Source organism: Odocoileus virginianus, chromosome 9 (assembly GCF_023699985.2).
Source record: "Odocoileus virginianus isolate 20LAN1187 ecotype Illinois chromosome 9, Ovbor_1.2, whole genome shotgun sequence".
Lineage (NCBI taxonomy): Eukaryota > Metazoa > Chordata > Mammalia > Artiodactyla > Cervidae > Odocoileus > Odocoileus virginianus.
The window spans coordinates 67,857,191-67,869,211 of NC_069682.1; the positions used below are offsets into that span (position 1 = coordinate 67,857,191).

General features: G+C 48.3%; 1 protein-coding gene across 1 annotated transcript in view; it reads right to left on the bottom strand.

Annotated features, from left to right (window-relative positions):
- The window catches only part of JPH2 (junctophilin 2), a 68,908-nt gene extending 57,641 nt beyond the window's left edge, over nucleotides 1–11,267 (bottom strand). Inside the window, exon 1 of the mRNA XM_070472674.1 lies at nucleotides 10,399–11,267. Coding sequence (XP_070328775.1) covers nucleotides 10,399–10,777 — 379 coding nt within the window. The 5' untranslated portion in view covers nucleotides 10,778–11,267. The remainder of the gene's footprint in view (nucleotides 1–10,398) is intronic.
- Nucleotides 11,268–12,021: the final 754 nt, after the last annotated feature.

The window sequence follows — 12,021 nt, forward strand, 5'->3', positions numbered from 1 at the left end:
AAACTCTGCACTGTCTCCCCAGGAGTAATCACTGTCAACGATTTTGGTCCTTGCAGGATTTCTTCTGCTTATTTACAAGCCTATGCATAGCACAAGTGGGCTAAAAGATTAGCTGTTCCTCACGCTACCACTCTCCCCCCTTAATGAGACCACTGCCCACACACAGTAGGCACTCAATAAATATCCGTCCAGTTGCCCTTGTTTGATTAAAACGCTTTAGATTCCTTTCTGTATGAGTATAGGTGAATCTGTCTCTTTTTTCCTCCCCTCTCTCTCTTTAAAAAAAAAAAAAATGTTTTTATTGAAGTATAGTTTCGCTTCTATTTTTTTCAGGAGGTTACACCACTTGGCATGTGAGATTATGTCCCCTGGACCAGGGATCCAACCCGCACCCCCTGCAGTGGAAGCATGGAGTCTTAACCACTGGACCTCTGTCGTTTTAATGGTTTTAGTCCTTCCTGGCATGGTCTCGTGGACTGACCGAACAGTCCCTTTGGGTGACTGTATAGGCGACATTCTGTTTTTGCTGTAACCATCCCAAGGCCTTGCTCTCTGGCTTGCCTGCAAGGTGGCATCAATGTCTCTTCCCATGGCCCCCAAATGCCTCCTCCCATCAAAGCTCCCCTGTCTTCCTCTTTCCAGGATTACTGCCAGGGGACCCAAAGTGGAGGGGCTGACAGCATGGGCGACCAGCTCCTGGAATCAGGGTTGGTTTGCAGTGGGTGTGTAACAGTCCCGGTAGCTTGCAGGTTCCACCACCCCCACACATAGAGGCTGCTCTCCTAGCTTGTACGAGAAGCAGCGGATTAATTGAGTGACACTGCCTGGATGCTGACAACCCTGGAGCCTGGGGGAAAGCAACTTTGCCAGGTCCTAGGTCAGTTCAGCCATGCTAAAGGCCTAGGAAGCCAGAAATAATTGAGGGTGGGGGACACAAAGGGATCAAGGGGAGAAGGTCTGGGTTCAGACGCCCCACTGGTCACTCCGAGGTCCCTGTCTGTGTGCAGACCTGCGCACAACCCTTCCACCCATGTGTCTTGTCTAACAGGCATCCCTTACCCTCGGTATCCAACACTGAGTTCCTGACCTTCCCTCTTTGAATCCTCATCCCATCTCAGCTCAGGGCAACGCCATCCTTTGCAGCTCAGGCCTTGGAAGCTTCCCTGACTCCTCTTTCTCTCCACACCCTCTCTGCAACCCATGAGGCCAAACTATCAGCCCCACCTTCAGAATGGACACAGAGTTCAACCACTTCTCCCCACCTCAGCTGCCCCAGGAGGCTGGTCCAAAGCATCGTGGCATCTGAGCTGTATCATTGCAATAAATGATTCTAATCGATCTCCCTGCTTCTACCTTTCTGCACCATCTCCTCCCCCAGTCTCCCAACACAAAGCAATCCCTTTAAACAAAGTCAGAGCAAGTCATTTTTCTTTTTTTTGGTCATGAGGCATGCAGAATCTTAGTTCCCTGATCAGAGATGGAACCAGTGCCCCCTGCAGTGGAATCACAGAGTCCTAACCTTTAGACCACCAGGAAATTCCCTCATATTACTTTAAAAAAATTTTTTTAAACTTTTTATATTATATTGGAGTATAGCCAATTAACCATATTCTGATAGTTTTCAGTGGACAGCAAAAGGACTTGGCCATTCATGTACATGTATCCATTCTACCCCAAACTCTTCTCCCATCCAAGCTGCCACGTAACGTTAAGCAGAGTTCCCTCTGCTATACAGTAAGACCTTACGGGTTATCCATTTTAATATAGCAGTGTGTACCTGTCCATCCCAAACCATGTCACCTTTATAGCCCCCATTGTTCTCAGGATCAAAGCCAGATTCTTACCAGGCCTCCCAGGCTCTGCATGAGCCCCCCTCTCTCCACACTTGTCCCACAGGAATGTTACACAGGGGAAGTGACAGCCTTCTCTGTACATCCCACCAAGGGGCCCTGTTGCCAGGTTGTCCTGTCATCAGCAATGTGAAATTTGATCACTTTGATAAGATGATAAAGGATTCAAGTTGTATTATAAATAAAACGAAGAAAAACATGGTGCATTAAACACAGAGCTGTGGGCCGCCTTCAGGCCTTGGGGGTGGCCCCCATTCCACACAGTTCAAACAGTGGTCAGCGCCACATCACATGCTTGAATGCTTCCAGGCACGAGGTGCTCACTCCTCGCCAGAGGGGTGGCGCTTCTGGAGTTCCTACTGGCCCTGGGTCGCCCTGTGGATTCTGCCAGGCGGCTCTGGGCCACTCGAATCCCAGCTATGCAGGAGTAAGTAGGGGAATCCGTCGTGATCAGACCTAACGCCCACCTACTCTGTGGCTCCAGCTTAGGAGGGTTTAGGAGAGAGCTAGGTCTACGGCAGGAAGCAAGCCTGTCTCCCTCACCCCACGCTCTGCCCTCAATCAGGGCCCTTAGAAAATGAGACTGGACATTCCTCACAAAGGTGTGGCGGCCAGGGCTGGTCCAGGGGACAGCTGCTGGGGACACGGAATTAGCAGGCGCTGGAAACACGCCAGCCTGATGAATGCCAAGGGCCTGGCCTTGGACAGGGGCACGTCTGGGGAGACTTGGCCAGCTAGACACACGCATCCCAGAAAACAAGGCTGCAGAGAGGAAGGACTAATGACATCCACTCCCCTGTCTTACTGAGGGTCCGCTCTGCTCCCCTGGGGTCCCAGATAAATGCCAAGAGGCTGCCATCACAGTAACCCAGCTGCCTGTCGCGCTGACCCCTGGCTGTGAACTCGGACGTGCGATTTTCAAGATGAGGTTAAATTATGCTGATTCTACATTTGAAATGGAATCGACCTGACATGGCTTCCATCTACACTGGCAGGACCCAACGCAAAACTAAGCAAATCAAAGTCTTGGCTTCTTAAGTGCTCCAAAATCAAAAGATAGGTTTTGTACTGAAATATTTTTCCCCAAACAGAGGCAGCTGTGGTTCAGACATCCTGAATCAGTTCACCCTTTGGTCTGTGAAGGAAACACAGAAAAGAAGATGTATGTTTCAGCCTTTCCTCTGTGCCAGCATCACGCTAAGCCCTTTTTATGGATTATCTCATTTCATTGTTTTAGTCATATTTTGAGGGAGATTTTGACATCCTTAGTGGAAAAAAAAGGAAATGGAAGGTGAAAGAGGCCACATGATGTGCCCATGTTTGTAGAATGAAGAGGTGGCTCCACCTGGACTTGGACCCAGATCTGGCCACTTGAAGCCCCAAGTGCTTAAGTAACACATGCCTTTAGTCCCATCAGATTCTCTTAGGCCTTCTACACTTAAGCTTTAATAGCAATCAAGAATTTTTAAGTTAAAAGACATTCCTTTTAAATCTGAAGGAAAAAACCCCCAAAATTCCACCAAAACTAAGAAATTAATTTAGTAATGTAAAAGGACTGAAGGCTGATGTACAAAAATAATTGTATGTCTATAACCTAGTAATGAATAATAGGAAAGATGAAATTTTAAATGCCATTTATAATATCATAAGAAATAAAATACCTGTTAATTTTACTTTTTAAAAAAGTGCAAGATACTGAAAATGCTAAAACATTACTGAGTGAAATTAAAGAAAGAAGTAAGTAAGAAAGGATATATACCATGCCCATGGATTGGAAGGCTCATTGCTGTTTAGATGTCCATTCCCTCCAAATTGATGTAAAGATCAAATGCATTTTTCTTTAATTATTTTATTCGTAATCACTCTTGAGAGTCCCTTGGACTGCAAGGAGATCCAACCACTCCATCCTAAAGGAAATCAGTCCTGAAGTATTCACTGGAAGGACTGATGATGAAGCTGAAACTCCAATATTTTGGCCACCTGATGCAAAGAGCTGACTCATTTGAAAAGACCCTGATGCTGGGAAAGATTGAAGGCAAGAGGAGAAGGGGATAAGAGAGGATGAGATGGTTGGATGGCATCACCAACTCAATGGACATGAGTTCGAGTAAACTCTGGGAGTTGGTGATGGACAGGGAGGCCTGCTGTGCTGTAGTCCATGGGGTTGCAAAGACTCGGACACGACTGAGCGAAAAAACTGAACTGAACTGATAGAATAAAAGGAATATAATGAATGCATCAGTATGAGCAATGCATCCAATTGTTAGAAAACTAACTAGGACCCAAAAAATAGAAAAAGAGAATTTAAAAGCAACAAAAGACTTCCCTGGTGATCCAGTGGTTCAGAGTCTGCCTGCCAATGCAGGGAACACAGGTTTGATCCTTGGTCCGGGAAGATTCCGGTAGCCTCAGAGTAACTACAACTACTAAGCCCATGCTTTAGAGTCCACGAGTTGCAACTACTAAAGCCTGAACGTCCAGAGCCCGCGCTTCACAACAAGGGAAGCCACCCAAGTGAGAAACCGGGGCCCTGCAATGAAAAGCAGCCCCCACTCGCCACAACTAAAGAAAGCCTACACGCAGCAACACAGACCCAGCACAGCCAAAAATAATACATTAAATAATTTTTTTTTTAAAGCAACAAGATCGACAGTTTGCATAGATCTGTATGGATGAGTCTCTCAAATTCTCTAGTGAAGAGTTAACACAATCACTTTTTTACAAATTGCCTTTGGTTCTTGTGAAGTTGTGCTGAACATACTTCCTCACGATCCACCAAATGCATTTTTAATCCAAGTTCCATCAGGCCTTTTTGGTAGAAATTGACAAGCTGATTTTATAATGTATACAGAAATGGAAATGATCTAGAATAACCTGAAAAGTCTTGAACAAGAGAAGCTGGAGGATTTACTCTGATTGAAAAACTTGTTTGATGGAAAATTGGCATTGACACATATACACTACTGCATATAGAACAGATAACTAAGACCTACTGCATAGCACAGGGAACTCTGCTCAATACTCTGTAACGCCTGTGTGGGAAAAGAATCTAGAAGAGAGTGGGTATATGACAGATTCACTTTACTGTACGCCTGAAACTACCAACATTGTAAACCAACTATACGCCAAGAAAAATTTACAACAAAAATAAAAACTTATTTTAAAGTTCCAGTAACCAAGACATCATGATATCGGCACAAAGATAGACACATAGATCAATAGAAGTGATGTTCCTCTGGGGAGCGAATATAGAAAGAAATATGAAGGTTAAGTTTCTTCAAGGAACACACGTCACAGGCCCAGGTCATGTGACAGCAGATATTACTCAGGGCTCTGTGCTGCGCTTAGTCGCTCAGTCGTGTCTGACTCTTTGTGACGCCATGGACTGTATGTAACCCACCAGGCTCCTCTGTCCATGGGGATTCTCCAGGCAGCAGTACTGGAGTGGATTGCCATGCCCTCCTCCAGGGGATCTTCCCAACCCAGGGATGGAATGAGGTCTCCCGCATTGCAGGCTGATTCTTTACCAGCTGAGCTACTTCGGGCTCTAGCTTGGCAAATTCATTTAGCTCCCATGTTCAGAGACAGTCAGGCTAAAATGAGCTGAAGCCATCAGTGTTGGGAAGAACAAAGAAATCTGTACCCAGAGCATAGAAGGTTTCATTTTTGACCCAGTTGTCATACTTAAACATAAAAACATCATCATTTCAGCATGTAATAATAATAATAATCAAAGCACTAACCACATGCCTAATTCTAAGTATTTGATGTATAACAATGCATCATTTAATTCTCTCAAAAAGAGAAAATAACAACTCTATCAGTTGAAAGTTGCTCAGTCGTGTCCACCTCTTTGTGACCCCATGGACGGTACAGTCCATGGAATTCTCCAGGCCAGAATACTGAAGTGGGTACCCTTTCCTTTCTCCAGGGGATCTCCCCAGCCCAGGGATCAAACCCAGGTCTCCCGCATTGCAGGCGGATTCTTTACCAGCTGAGCCACCAGGGACGCCCAATTCTATCAGTGAGATCACATAAAAGAAAATAGCAAGTATAGCATATAGGGAGAGAAATATTATTTCATGATTACTTGTTTCAGTCTTACATTTTTATATATATGCACAGAATTATAATAGAAAATACATATGTTAAAGTGGGTTATAATTATAAAAATTTGAAATCCGCTAGTGTAGAAGAGAGAATTAAGAAGCCTCAACAATATAATACATGTATGATTCTTAGCACAGAGTCTGATAAAGACTAGTAAAGACTCCATAAATGGTAGAGATGGTTATTACTACTGTCACAGAGCCTGGTAAAAACTAATAGAGATTCGGGACTTCCTGGTGGTCCAGTGGTTACGAATCCACCTCCCAATGCAGGAGACACAGGCTCTATCCCTGGTTGGGGAGCTCAGAACCCACAAGCCTTGGAGCAACTAAGCCCAAGTGCCACAAGTAAGACCCAGTGGAGCCAAAAAATAAAAACTAGTAGAGATTCAACAAATGGTGGTGAAGACAGTTGTTACTACTTGGTCTTGATAAGGCCAGCTTCCTGGGCATTCAACCTGTACAGTCACACAAGACTCTGTGCTCAGAAGGGCCCTGAACTTGGCTTAAGGCTCTGATGTCACCATCTTGAAATTCTTAATTTTGAAGAAGGGGCCCCACATTTTTGTTTTGCACCGTGTCCCTAAAGTATGTAGCCAGGCTTGATTATTTTGTATAGTTGTTTATCATTTATTAAAATGCTGATTTACAACATAAAATATTTAATTGTCACTTATGATGATCAAATTCCATCTCGGCCTCTTATCAATTAGAGGACTGTCAATCTCAGTTTCCTCATCTATAAAATAGGGTAATAATAGTACTTCCCCATAAGGTTATTGTGAAAGTTTAAGTAACACAACACTTGCCACGTGCCCAGACCAGCACCAGGCACATCGTTCATACTCCAAAAATGTTAACTATTATTAGCTTTAGGGGGAAAAAAAAGTCAACCTTGGGCTTGGTTTTTCCTGCTGCACATTTTGGGGAGGGGATTATTGAATTAGATCCATCATCCTGGAATTTATTTGAACACCAGATTACTTGTAGAATCTGATGGCTCTTGCAGGAAATACCTTCCAGAGAAACACAGAATCCATGCAGAGTCCTACAGTTGCAGCCCATTTGTGGGCCTTGGAATCTTAGGCTCAGGCCCAGGTCAAGATTGGAGGAAAACCAAGATCACTAATGGCCCTTCTAGTCCTGGAGTCTGTGGGTCTCGGGTGGGAACCGCCAGGCAGCCATGCAGCTGTGGATTACTACTTAAGGGCTGGGTGTGCTGGCTTTGGGCTTTAAGTCAGCAGCTATTTTTAGCTTTGCTATATATGGCCAGGGGAGGAATGTGGGGCTATAGATGGGGGAGGGGTGCCAGGAGGCTTAGGGCAGGGTTTGGAAGACTCCTGTGCCTGGACTACCTTCCCCTTCCCATCAGAGAATTGGAACTTCCAGCCAAAGTGACAAGCAGAGGAGGAGAGGGAAGGTCTGTGGGTTTAGGAATGACGGGGGCAGCCATGAAGATGTCAGGTCAAATCACTTTAGAACAGTAACATTCCTATATTTTTACCGTGATCTGCAACAAAAAATACATTTGAATCATGATATACACATAAACATGTTTTGATACACAAATATATATATATATATAATCTCCAACTTAACAAGCATTTCAGGGATCAATACTTTAATCTCATTCTCTATGAAACACTCTGATACTTTCTATTCTCTTCTGTTCTATTCTTTCATTTCTTTTAAAATGCAGGTCAGGACCCACTAAGTTGATTTGGCCAATGGGTCGACACCCCCAGTTTGGAAAGCTACACTTTGGTTTGGAGCAGGCAGACACCTGTAGCATCAGATTGCAAGGTAAGCCAAGGAATGGAGGAAAGCCGCCGTGATGTCACTTTGATCAATGCTTCTCAAACTGAAACTAAGACACAAATCTCAGCTTGATCTCCGCTGGGCAGCAAGCTTAGGCTTCAGTCTCTGTACACTGTTCTCAGCACCCGGAGCAAGCGTCCTCCACCGTTGACTCTGGCTCACTTTGTACTTCAGAGCCCCACTTGCCACTTCCTCCAGGAAGCCTCCCTGATTGCCCCAGTCTGGTTAGCCACCTGCTTCTTGCTCGCTTAGCCCCCAGCATGTCCCTGCTTTGCGCCCAACACAATTTTTTCTACATTCCCTGGAAGGCAGGGTGATCTCGCCCATCCTGTTCATTTCTACACTCTCCCCATCTGCCTCCCCCCCCTCCACAGCAGACCCAGTGCTGACTTCCTAATAATCACTCAATAAATATTTCCTGAATGAATTAGTGATAATGGCAACTGCACATTCATCCCATGAGAAAGCTTAGGAGAGGTTAGTATAAATCCATCTTAGGGATGAGGAAACTGAAACTCCAAGAGACAAGAGAATACGATAGGGGCACGGTGGTGATCCAAGGCTGCCCAGCTCCCAGCCGTCCCTAATCCCAGGATCTTATTTGTCCACATTCCCCTCAGTGCTACCCAGGATGGGGCAAAGGGCAGGTCCTTAACAACCCCTGGGAAAACTGATGACAGGTTGATTAAAGAGATTTTCCGAAGCAGTGGCCACATCTAATTTTGGAGGGTTGCGCTTGAGGGAGAGGATCTCTGAGGTTTCCAGACCCCCAGGATGTGAGGCTGTCTCATCCGAGAGGAGAATCTGGGCTTCTGACAAACCAGAGGGGCAGACCTCCCTATGACCTGGCCCGAAGGGCTCCTGGACACACCTAGGCTAAAACCCCGGGCCCTGCAAACCTTGGTGCCCTGGCCCGTGCCCACATCTGGGCAGCCCTGGCAGCCCAGCCTGTGCCCCTCATTCACGCCTCTCCCACCACCCCGGCGTTCTTGCTGTTCCTCGTACATGCCAAGCCCAGGCCCGCCTCAGAGCCTCTGTTATCGCCATTCCCTCTGCCTGGGGTCTTCCTTCCTTCTCCCATCCTCCCCACCCTAGTGCTCAGACACCCGCCCTCCCAAAAAAATCACCCTCTTCCCTCTCTGCTAGTTTTTCCATAACACAGGTAACTTTTGGAAATTGCATCTGTGTCTGTTTTCCTGTTTCTTTCTGTTTTCTTCACTAGACAGGGAGCTTCCTGAGGACTTCGCTTGCTCACTGCCTCGGACCCTGGGACTTGCTGCGGGAGGGCGCCTGACACATCACTGGTGCTCTGTGAAGGAATGAATGGGTTTTCCCTGTTTTAGACACACTGGGATATCAGCCTGTAGTTTCCCAGAAATATTGCTGTGTCCCTGTGACTCACATCCATGCTCACAAGACACACACACACACACACACACACACACACACACACACTGTGAGGGGAGGAGGAACAGGGGAGGGGAGGGAAGGAACTTTCTGCACATGCATATTGGCACCACTTAGCCTGGTTCACTGATGCCCTGCAAGCCTGCAGGAACTATCTCCACTTGGTAACTGGAACATGTGAGGTTTGCTCTCTGCTCGTCCCCAGTGCTCTGCGCAGTGACCAGTATGTCTGAATTGCACTGAATTGCAGAGGTTCCAAAAACAGCTCAAAGTCACCAAATTAGGAAACGTGGAGCCAGATTTTGTCCAATTCCAGCCAGCCACTGTGCCACGAAAACTCTGTTCACAACCTGTTAATGTCCAGGTGCATTCGAGGTTGAGCCCTCACCAGATATCCAGCAGTAGGTAACCCAGCCAGGAGCCTGTCCTGTACCTGAGGCCACTGTCTACAAGCCTCACAAACACACTCTTCCCATCAAGATGCAGTTCCAATGTCTTCTCCTCTAAAGCCTCCCCTGACCTCCTCAGACCTAACTTCCCTTTTCTGCCACAGCACTCCGTGAATACTTGCATATAATTGTTTGTCTGCAAGCCTATCTTTGAACCCATGGACTCTATTCTATTTCTCTCTACCTCTAACCCTTTTTACAATGCCTGGTGAATAAGTGGTACTACAGAAATAGTCACTGAACAAAAGTATGCTTGGATGGATAGATGGATGGATGGATAGAAGGATGGATGGATAGATGGATGGGTGGATGAGTGGGTGGATGACTGAGTGGGTGGATGGATGGATGGGTAAATGGGTAAGTGGGTGGGGGGTGGATAGATGAATGAATGAATGAACACTTCATGATCTACTGGCTGAAAATAACTTTCATGGCAAAGTTGACATTAGATACCAATTCTTCTGGAGTAAATTCCAGAGCTCTTTGTACACCTAGCCTGCCGCAGTCGCAATGGTGTCTTATTGAATGTGTCTTGAATGTGTGTTTCTATGGCAGGCCTCATACCAAGCATGTCTGCCAATTCTCTCGACAGCTCCGTTATTGGCTTCACTTTTCCTGACAGTGAAATGGATGCAGAGGGAGGTGGAGCTGCTTGCCCAATGCCACACAGCAAATCATATCCTGGCTCCTCCTGCCCCACCCTCCACCACCTTCCTCACCCCAGCCGGCCCCTCCCCAGGTCTGCAGGCTGCAGGCCAGGCTCACCTCCATCCGCGTAGGTCTCGGTGCCATAGCCGTCCTGCAGGCCGTTGTTCCAAGTGCCCTCATACTTGGCACCGCTGCTGCTGCTCTGCCGAGTCCCGTAGCGTCCCTTGAAGCCGTGTGTCCACTCGCCCTTGTAGAGCCAGCGTCCCTTGGTCTCTATGCCCAGCCCGTGCCGTTTGCCCTGGCTCCAGTATCCCTCGAAGGTGTTTCCGCTGGGCCAGGTGTAGACACCCGCCACTTCAAAGCCAAAGTTCCAGGAGCCCGAGTATTCACCCTGGCCCTTGGGGCCCGTGCACAGGCCGTGCCCGTGCGCCTTGCCCCCCTCCCAGCCCCCGCAGTACGCCCCGCCATCATCAAAGTCAAAGCGACCCCCGCTCATCTCATCGTAGCCCCCGACCTCCTCACCGTTCTCCAGCTTTGGGGGAGAAGGTGATGGGGAGAGGGGGTGCCAGCAACTCTCTCCAAGCAGCTCAGGGCTGGGCGCCCCCTTGACTCACCGCGCCCCGGGAGGGGGGAAGCGAGATGCCAACTTAGGCTGCAGGAACCCAGGAGCCAAGTCAGCACTGGGTCGGGCGGTCAGTGCCATGCCTGGGAGGCCCCCACTCAGTCGGCCAGAGGAAGGCTGCCAGCCGAGGAGGAAGTGGGAAGGAAAGGTTCGAAGTCTCCACGGAGTGTGCCCAACCTGGCTTCCATGGAGTCAAAGGGAAAAGCGCTGTGATCCCTTTAAGAAGTGCAACGGGAGGGATGGGGTGGAGGGATCACCAGTCCCTCTTCTAAAAGGAAAACTTTTCCTCGGTGACAGCCCCCAGCCCAGAGGCTGAATTCCGGCAGCCGGCTGGCCCCCTTCTCCTCCAACCCCCCTGGGTGTGCCGGGCTGTGATTCCGCGCCCTGCCCCGCCCCCCTCCAATCCTACCCTCCTCCTGGGATGGAAAGGTCAGTGTTGCCCTAACAAGGCCATTGGATCTCAGAGGCTGCTCCCAAAATAACCCCCCGGCCAGCCCAGCCTCCTTCAAAGCGGGAGGGGTGTTTCAAACTGGGCTAGCGCTTCAGACTCCGGGAGTGGCTGGAGGCATGAGGAAGGGAAGCTGAGAGCGAAGTGTGGGTAGCTGGGGCAATCGGGCGGCTTTTCTTCTCTTGGGTAAAGAAGAGCTCCCTTCCATCTTCCTGGTCCCTGAGTGTCCGGCAGGGAGGGGAGAGGAAGAGCCAGTCCTAAGACACTTTCAAATCCCCCTGAGTGTAGAAGCCGGCGAACCTCAGCCCCAGCGCCACTCACATGCCCCGACAGGACCCGGGGCTATCAGAGCATCGCTGCCAACCCCATAAAAGAATCTGGTGACCTAAAGAGAAAGGAACGGGCATGGGGTCACATATGCTTTTGAAAGCGGAGGAGGGAACTCGGGAAGAAAGGTGAAGTTCTGGAAACAGAGTGGGGAAGATAAAGTGAATCTGACAGCCCCAATTCCCTCCCTGCCCCCGCACCCTGGGAAAACCCCGGGGAAGAGCCCCGTGCAAGAAGCATCTCTGGATCACTCGCTTTCTCTCTTCTCAAGGGCGAGGAGCCCGCCCTCTGCTCTCTAGTTCTGAGACACTGCATGACTGGTTGTATTGCCAGGAGATCCTCT